This window comes from Helianthus annuus, chromosome 12 (assembly GCF_002127325.2).
Source record: "Helianthus annuus cultivar XRQ/B chromosome 12, HanXRQr2.0-SUNRISE, whole genome shotgun sequence".
NCBI classification, from domain to species: Eukaryota; Viridiplantae; Streptophyta; class Magnoliopsida; order Asterales; family Asteraceae; genus Helianthus; species Helianthus annuus.
Genome location: NC_035444.2, coordinates 151,116,280 through 151,125,968, shown reverse-complemented (window position 1 = coordinate 151,125,968; position 9,689 = coordinate 151,116,280). Strand labels below are relative to the sequence as shown.

Below are 9,689 nucleotides of genomic sequence, written 5' to 3'. Positions count from 1 at the left end.
TCACGAGACAAAAACAGGAGAGGGTCCCCAAATATCACAATGAATCACATGTAATGGTACTATAGAGTGAGATACAATCGAATCAAACGGTAAACGTGTAGATTTCGATGTACTACAAGCAACACAATGAGAACACATGGATTTATCTAAAGTACGTAAGAATGAAAAACGAGCCATAACTCCATCAGATGGATGTCCTAAGCGAGAGTGCCACGTCTCTCGAGACACAGCTGCAACAGCAGTCAACGAATACAGCTGATAAGGACTACCACGCGTGTGGTGGATGAGCTGTCCTGTGAGACTCTGAATAATCAAACCAACATGAGAAAAAGTAATAGTAAGTGGATGATCAATCACAAGCTGAGTAATAGATAGTAAGTTCTTGGCTAGGCCAGGAACTACTAAGACATGTCTAAGTGTGATGGTACTACTAGATAAGCGCAAATGGGCAAAACCAATGTGAGATATAGCAAGAGATGTACCGTCACCAATAACAACCCGCTCAGTACCGGTATAAGGAACCGAATCAAAAACAAGTGATAGCTCACCAGTCATATGTGCGGAAGCTCCTGAATCTGGAATCCACGAGTCAACCAAATCGCATGCGGATGACAAGTCGGCTACAAGCCCAAAATGACCAGCAACACCAGAATTTGTTGATCCTGTAGAAACATTTGAATTCGCTGGTCCAGAATTCAAAACACTAGAAGGTCTAGCTCCTGACACAGTAGCAGAATGGGTCCAGTTTACAAAATGATTTGGGCCAAAGCCTGATCCAATATTACTATCACTGTTGTTTGGGCCAGGAACACTAGTAACACACGGACCCGGACCAAGAATACCACTACCGTTTGGATAACCCGAAATATTTCCCCCAAAATTATAACCTGGTAAAGATTCTCCAAATATGCGTGAGTCAATTTGACCTGGAATATTTCCCCCAAAATTAGGAACCCTAACTCCAAAATTAGAGTCCCCAGAACCATAACAAGCAGCAATATTCGCACTGTAGCCTCTAATCCCTTCAGTCGACCACCGATTTGTTGATTGTTGATTGAAGCCTCCTCGATGATTGCCATATCTACCACCACTTCGACCACCGCGTGGCCTCCATCGTCCACCACGTCCACCAGAGTTCGAATTAAATCGATGGTAACAATTATTAGCACGGTGTCCAGGTTTGTCACAGATTTGACACACAACTGTTGTTTGAGAAGAAACATCAGTGTGTGGAGTAGGTCGAACAGTCATGGCTGCCATAGCAGCGATTGGAACAGAGTGTGAGCTTTGATCTTGTTTTAGACGAGATTCAAAGGTTAACAACTTGGCTCTGAGTTGAGAGAATGTAGGTTTTGAATCAGAATTTTCAATATTGGTAACAAACATTCGAAAATCAGAGTGTAAACCATTTAGGATTTGTAATATCAGACTTTGCTCTGTAATTGGATCACCCAGAGCAATCAACTGATCAAACAAATTCTTTGTCTCATCACAAAACTGAATCACTGACTTATCTCCTTGTTTTAAGCAATGAAACTGTGTTCGAATATAATTCTGATTAGCGAATACCTGTTGTGTAAACAGTTCTTCAAGCTTCTGCCACAATTCTGCAGATCTAGAAGTATCTCGAGCCAAATGAATCATTGATGAAGACAGATTTGCAGAGATAAAAGCTGATACATATGCATCTGATTTGTCCCAAGCAGTTCTCGCTTCTTCAGACTCTGGTGGATTACAATTGATGTTAAGATGTTGAAGAAGCCCTAACGTCTTCAAAATCAGTGTTGTTTGGTGCTTCCAGTTCAGGTAATTCGTTTCATCAAGCTTAATTGGCATGAGATTCATAACATTCTGAAATGGATTAGAGTTTGATGCAGCAATTGTTGAAGATTGAGAAGTCGACATAACGAAACAGATAAGAGGATAGAAAAGCAGAGAAGAAAAACGAAGAAGAAAGAGATTGGGAATTTGGCCGGAAACAGACCGGAAACTTGATCGGAAAAGGAGAGAAATGAAGAAAGGAATCACAGCTCTGATACCATGAAAGAGATGGTTCAGGCTTTCATTGATACAGAATTGAAAGGTACAAATTACATACAGTAAGCTGCTCTATATATAGAGGCTAAACAACTAACTCTAACCAACTCAACTATCTCTAACCAACACAACAACTCTAACTAACTCAACTAACTCATAACCGATACATATAGACTCAAATATATCTCTAATACTTACTATGGCTCTTATTGAGGCAAAGTTATTGCTTATCATGGGGCACAGAACTCAACCATATCTTTCTTATTCTAGTGTATGTTCGTTATACATCCTCAAACATCAAGTATTTTGATGACATGATGCTTGTTTTGGCGGCGACGTGTGTGAGCATTGGTACTATAGGTATTTTTTTTAGGATATTCGTTGATTTGATGAAAGACCGGAGTGATGTTTCCGACATGCTCTCAAACCGGATCTTAAGGGTGATCCTAAACAACTCGAGTGTCTTTTTGCTCAATGGTAGCGTCGTCTTTTGCTACTTGAGCGTCAAGGAGGAGAGCCTTGTTTTGAAAATAAATGGCTTTTTACTTTTGGGAGGAATAGGATTGGTGTCAATGATATGTTTCGTTGCACGGTTAGTTGAGCCGTGGCAAGCATACCGTAGGTCCCGTAGGAATCGGGTGCTTGTACGGCCTGTACGAAGCTTGATTTGATTCCACACAATCAAATGTCGTTAAGACTTAATTTCAGAGACTAGTTTCTTCATGGTTTATCGTCTTATTGTAACTTATACGAACTATTCTAAACTCATAGAATAAGATCCATTATGATGTGTTGATGTTATATGGTATATTTATAATTAATTGAAGATAATGTATTTTCAATGGACAAACACGTTTGTTGGAAATTGCAAGTTTAAATCTCATTTATGTGCTAAATATAGTTTTGATAAACGAGTATTAAAGAGTTGTGTAATAATTTAATTTAGATAACCGGTAATATAACATTAACACTGTTCCTAGATTAGTTGGCAAATATTCAAATTCATAATCATAATTAGGTATTTCATAAATAATTTAAAGGCTTGCTTAAAACCAATATAATCACCGAGCCTCGTCAACGCTTAAACCGCCATACGTCAATAGACGGCCGGTCCAACCAGTGAGGGTTTAACTTATGCGAATCGATTTGGAGATGGAATCTAGTTCCAACATTGTGCGAAAGCATGATCCGACCACCATAGGCCACACTTTGGTTAACCATCCATCCGATCTGCTTAAGTTATGTTCGTTCATATAACACTCCTACGAATAACATAATCATAACGATTGTTAATTAGTAGTAGGGAGACTTGGGTTCTTTAATGGAGACTCAAGTTCAATCCCCACTTGTGTCACTTTGGTGGATTAGGCAATGATGGATAGAGGTGCCAGGCTCTATCCTGAGCCCACCCGGGCTTTCGTCCCATCGTGTGTTACGCCAGAGATTTCTGCTCTTGTGGTGGCACAACGACTGTAAAGTGGCAGCCGGCGGTATGGTTTCCGGGGGAATGTTTACGCCAAACTCTGTAGCCAGCGTGGAGTCGGTTAAGACAACAGAGTCTGGCCGGATTGGGGCATCAGGGATCTCTAATTTGGGGAGTGTGGTAGCCTAATACGAAAAAATCGCCGGGATGTATATAAAGCGATTCACCCGCAATGAATATCATAATCAAGATGTAGCATTTTCAATATCACTTGCATTTTCAATATAAAATGCAACTTTTATGGAAGAACTTTTTTATTACTATAAAATTCTAATTATTCTTCTAATATTTAGGTAAAGTGGTAAACCCTAGGAGGATTTAATTTGTAAACCATCTACGGTTTTAAAATAATATTCATTAAGGTATAGTGAATCAAATCACGTCTTTAAATTTTTGTTATCATCTTCAAAGTTCAATATCTAAGTTTTGCACACTACATGTTCTATCAAAGGTGTAATGATCACATATCATGTGCTCTTCTTAATTAACACTTCATTTTTTCAATATTCTACCAAACCAAACCCTAGTTCCATTCCTCATTACTGAATTAACATGGATGGATCTAAACGACTAGGATCACTTGTTCAGTTTTATCTATATCATCTTCAAATTGGAATTGGGCCACTGCACTTTCCAAATTGGAGAGCTCTGTTGCCCCACTCTGGCTAGACTATGTTGTCTTAACCGGGCCCACACTGGCTTTAGAGTTTGGCTTGGGTTCCTCCCGAGAAACCATACCGCTAACTGCCACTTGACAGACGTTGTGCCACCACAAATGCTGAACACTCTCTGGCGTGACACAAAGTGGGACGAAAACCTGGGTGGGTTCAGGATAGAACCTGACACCTCTGCAAGGAGGCTAGACTCTATCTATCATTGTCACCAATCCATCAAAATGGCACAAGTGGGGACTGAACTTGGGTCTCCGTTGGAGAACCCAAGCCTGCCTACCACAACGCCACAAGTGGTGGATAGTTAATCGAGTTAGGTGATGCAAGAATGGCGGACTTGATTATTGTAAAGATTTTGTGTGTGTAATCCGATTGGGCTTTAATCGGATTTGGGCCTAGTGATCTAACTAGGTTGCTAAGTTGTGTTTTATTTGGGCCTAGTTAGAAAACATACTAGTAAGTTAATTAAATGTTTGGGCCTTAGACCGGCGTTTTGAAACAAGATCTGAGATTCCATTTTAGTTGTGAGGTATATCAATCTCTATTTTATGAACAAAAATCTAATTTTTATGAAGATTAGATGTTGGTTATTTGTAGAAATAACCGATCCGAAGAATCAGGGGAATCACACAAGTTTTTCAAAATTGAAACTTCATACACGTACACCCTATTCGCAAGTTTGATACGGTATTTTTTTTCAACATCTCAAAAAGTCACAATCCTGCCCTTGTTAAGAATTGAGTTTAACCCGTTCAAACCTTTGAGTGTACCGACTAAATAGTTGGTTATGATAGTTATTCAACGACTCACAGTTCAATCCAAGTAATTTTCTTTTGATTCACTGTGTGGTGTAATTCAATTAACAAAGAACAAACTATTTCAACATGAATACCGGTGAATCTGCACGCAACATTGATAACAGACCGGTTATGGAGCAATATAATGAATTATTGCATATATACCGGTGAATCTGCACGCAACATTTATGAAGAACAAACAAATTCGCGAAGTTGGAGAAATTTGAAGGGCAGAGGAAGAAGATGCACTTCTTGCTAACCACACTAAAAGTTGTGTATGCCTTACATTGTAAGATGCCTGAAGAAGGGGAAATCGAAACTCTTTATCAATAGAAAAAGAGATTGAAGTGGGAAATGATCATTATATATGCAAAGGGCATGTATTTAGTGGAGTGTGTGATGGTCTGTTTAGATATGTACCAAAATGTTGAGTCTACAAAAGATCTTTTGGATTCATAGATGCATCTAGCAAATATTTATGGTAAGTAATTTTAAGTTCTACAAAAGGTTGATAACAGCAATATAATGAATTATTGCATATATTGGGTCAATTTACTCAACACAATCTGTATATGGATAAGTTAGTTTTTGTTTCGAGCATCATTGATAAACTTTCCTCACATTGGTAAAATTTTGAACACACCCTTAAACATCAAAAGGAAGAACTAACTTTTGTTCAATTGGAAAGTCACCTTCAGATCGAAGAATCTCTTTGGGTCTAAGAAGTTGATAAAAATATGGGTAAAATTGTGGTTGGGCAGTCTTTGGTTAACATGGTTGAGCATGAAGGGAAATCAAGTAAATATAACAAGTTCAAGGGTAAGAAACGCAAGTTTAATAATAATGAAACAAATTCAAACAAGAAAGCCAAAAAGATATGTTAGAGATACAATAAATTAGGACACTTCAACCGTGTGAAGCTTTTGGGGAATACCAAAGGTTCAGGTGGAGCCGGTCCAAGTGGCTACAAGGATCCACTAACATTTTTCTAAATTTTATTTAAATATAAATAAATTAGTCATTGTTTGGTGAAAACAAGGGTCCACGTATACAAAATAAAAAAATGGTTTAGATTCACATGAAACAATTGGTCTAGCTACTGTTGAAAAGAAAATATATATTTTTTAAAACCAAAGTTTTCATGTGATACTAGTTTAGATGTTCATGGAAATAAAATGAAAAGTGGAACTTAGAGTGTTTGACATCACACATTGGGTTAGGCCTAAAGAAACCCACTAATGTATATTTGGGCTTGGACATTGCATGACAAGGTACAAAGTGTACGTATCCAATGAAGTCAAAAGCTGATGTGTGAAAAAAAGTGTATATATTAATTTCGAAACAAGTTTTAAAATGGTATTACTAACTGAACCACACATAATCGCCAAGTGCACCGGTCGCAGTGTAGCAAGTAGGTAAAACCGGATATCAATCCGTGGACACTACGGGCGAGATTTTGATACTTAACCTCTATAAAAAACCTAGCTAATTTTAATTGGGAATTTTTGTGAATTTCTAAAAACCTAATTAATTTAATAAGCAATAAACGGGAATTTGACGCAAACAACACAAAGCAGCAGACGGAACGATGCAAGCAAGCAAACTGAATCTAAGATCAAATATCATGAGAAAGAACTACCTAGGTGTTGAATCCCTAAAATTATGCAATGCTATTCTGACCACGGTTTCTGACTAAGTACTCTAATCCACCCGATAAACCTCCCGCTAGAGATGATTAACCGAATAAGAAAGTGAGCAAAATGCGAAGTGCTAATATGTACCGGCTTGACCTATCGATACCAAATCCCACGAAAATCAAATCTATGACCTCTACGGTGTCAAGACCCTAAAATCGTGAAACAGATAAATCCTTGAAACTTGAAATCCTAGGAAACCCTAGACGCAAAGAAGTAAATGGACCCGAGCTATCGGTCACCCAATCTACTCACCAACGACTAGCAAATACCCTAGCAAACCTAATTCTCCTCTCGAATCACTAGGCAAGGATGCAAGTTTTAATTAGTTGATTTTAATTCTTGATTAACTTGATTTATTTCTAAAGTCAAGATTCAAACCGAAAACCCTAAGATTACCGATTCAAACTGAAATATAAGTCTAGGGAATATTTCTATATGCCTAAACTACTGATTTCAACAACCAAGAATCAATCAAACAACTTCAACATGCAATATCAATTTCAAGGAAAAGGTCATGTAAATTGCAAAAAATAGTCAAAACCGAGTCAAAACAACATCACAATCATCTAGTTCATCTCAACCTAAGTAGTGTTGAAGTTTAGCTACTCATAATCAAGAACGAAACAAAAATAAATTTAAAGTATTCGAGTTCAACAAACATGTCTATAATATTCAAGTTAAACAAACTGAATAAACAAGTCTAACCAAACAAGCTACGATTTTTAATTTAAGTTCCTTTGATCACAAGCTTCTTTTTCACCTTTGAAAATTCTTGTTCGTCCAACTGCTTCTTGATTTTCTCACAGTCGTCGAACACTAGTTATCATATATCCCCTTCTGTCGTACGCCCTCTTATTAATTGCCTCTTTTAATCTCGTGTCATGGCCCAATGCAATTCAATTAACTTCAGCCCAAATGATTTTATGATAATTCATTGTTGTCACATCATAATCATTGAAGGACCAATCATATACTCTCTCCTCTCTCTCTCTAAGAAGGCGTTTGGCTACTCGACGATGCAGAATTAATTCCGGCTAGTGTGCGGGGATCGTCCGAACTGATCGTTGGATCGTTCTTGAGCCTTAAGTTCATCCTAACTGGGTTTCTTCTCATCCATTCGCTCCATTCTTCTGTCTTAGATCGCGTCTTTCCTCAATGGACGTGGGGGATGACGGGGGGAGTTGGAACGACGTGATATCCAAGAAGAAGAACAAGGGTAACGGTGGACTTGACGGGAACAGGAGTATCTTTAGGAACATTTACAAGTTCTACGTTACTAACCTCCCTTTGGGATGTAACACTTGGGACGTTGCTTAGTTCGTGAAGGTTTTCGGAGAGGTCTCGGGGGTATACATTGCAAGGAAGAAAGACAAAGAGGGAAGGCGTTTTGGTTTTATCAGTTTTAAAAATGTAAGAGATGTAAAGGAGTTGGAACGGGCCCTTAACGGTACTAAAATGGGAGGTTATAAGCTTATTGCCAACTTGGCTAGATTCGCTAAGGAGAATGTTGGTTTAGAAGGAACGAAGAGTCTGGGTAAAGACAAGGAGCAGGTCTGTCATGAGCAGAATTGTGCAGTTAATAACAATGCTGCGTTTATCAAGGGGAAAGGCAAACTGTTCAGTGAACTTTTCTCCAATGAAAACCCGTCGACGGAGAAGAATATCAAACAGGCGACGACCCAAGATGTATGCATTGAGATTGCTGATGAAACATCTGCCTTCAAGGAGCTAATTGGTATCGCGTTGGTCGGTAGGTGTAAAGACCTCAAGATATTGAGATTCCTCAATACTTTTTTAGCAGAATCGAGAGTCAGGGGGTATCGTTAAGTTATTTGGGTGGCCTATCCATGATTTTAAGGTTTGACGACGAAGAATTATGCTCGAATTTTCTGCTTGATCATCACACGTGGAAGGATTGGTTTTCAACTCTGGATCCGTGGGTTTGTCAATCGCTTCCGTGCGAGAGATTGGTGTGGGTTAGGATCCTTGGTGTTCCTATACACTTAGCGGATAATGATGTCCTCAATAACATAGCCGAACACTACGGTAGAATTGTTCATGGGTCGTAGTTCAACGCTGAAGATGGAAATTTATCGTTAGGGTGGATCGGTCTACTGGTGGGGGAAGGAGATAGGATCCATGATCAAGCTACCTTAAAGTGGAGGGACAAACAATTTCGCGTTTGGATTGAAGAAGAGCTATGTGATTGGGCTCCTGATTCAATTGGAAGAGTGTTCATAAAGGAAGATAATGATAAACCTTCGGAAGAGTTCGGTTCTGATGATGATTCTCTAGACGACGGTGACACAGTTAAAAGTTAGGAATTCCGGCCGGTGACGGAAGAGAATGAAAGGTCCAAAACAATTAATGCAGATGGTATTGTGGAAGGTGGTAATGAAAATTTTTCTGGGAATAGTGGTAACGGTTCATATTCCGAGAATTTGGGGGAACAATCTTCTCTAGATGGTGGGGCCCGAGGTGCAAATGACGGCTGTAAGTCAGCTGGTAAAGAAGGTAATAAATTATTCTTTTTTAAATCGGCAGACCAAGTCAGGAGGCCCAAAAAAAGGATTGGTTTGTTGAGGCCCAGAAGTAAGTCCCAAAGTCAACAAGGAGTGTCAAGCCCAAATTCGTGTGAGAGGCCTAAAAAACGGGCAAGGGATAACGGTGAATTCAATTTGGACCTTAATTTGGATCCTTTCTCGTTTTCACAAGGAGAAAGACTTTCAGATAAGGTTCAGCAGGGAACGTCAGAAGAGTGTAGGTTACCTCCACAGCCAAGAGAAGTTTTATTCTCAGAAGCCAAGGATCGAAACCAATCAGATGGAGACAAGGAGTCGAAGGAAGTAGAGAATGAAGTGGTCGCTGATTCTTTTGCTTCCATGGCAACAGATGAGTTAGAAGCAACTATTAAAATCGGTAAATTGGTGGGAGTAGAGCTTGGAAATCACAGTAACCTTATCAAGGAGTCAATCAGAATCGAAGGTATGTACGCGGTGAACCC

The 9,689-nt window shown here is 39.0% G+C and overlaps 1 protein-coding gene across 1 annotated transcript; it reads right to left on the bottom strand.

Moving 5' to 3' along the window:
• Window positions 1-1,260, bottom strand: LOC110893238. The gene has a single exon (XM_022140354.1). It carries the CDS (start codon window positions 1,258-1,260, stop codon window positions 1-3), a length of 1,260 nt encoding a protein of 419 aa, XP_021996046.1.
• Between the last annotated feature and the right edge of the window lie 8,429 nt (window positions 1,261-9,689).

Excerpts from the sequence above, each read along its gene's own strand:
- LOC110893238 (XM_022140354.1), bottom strand. The coding sequence starts at position 1,260 with ATGGCAGCCATGACTGTTCGACCTACTCCACACACTGATGTTTCTTCT.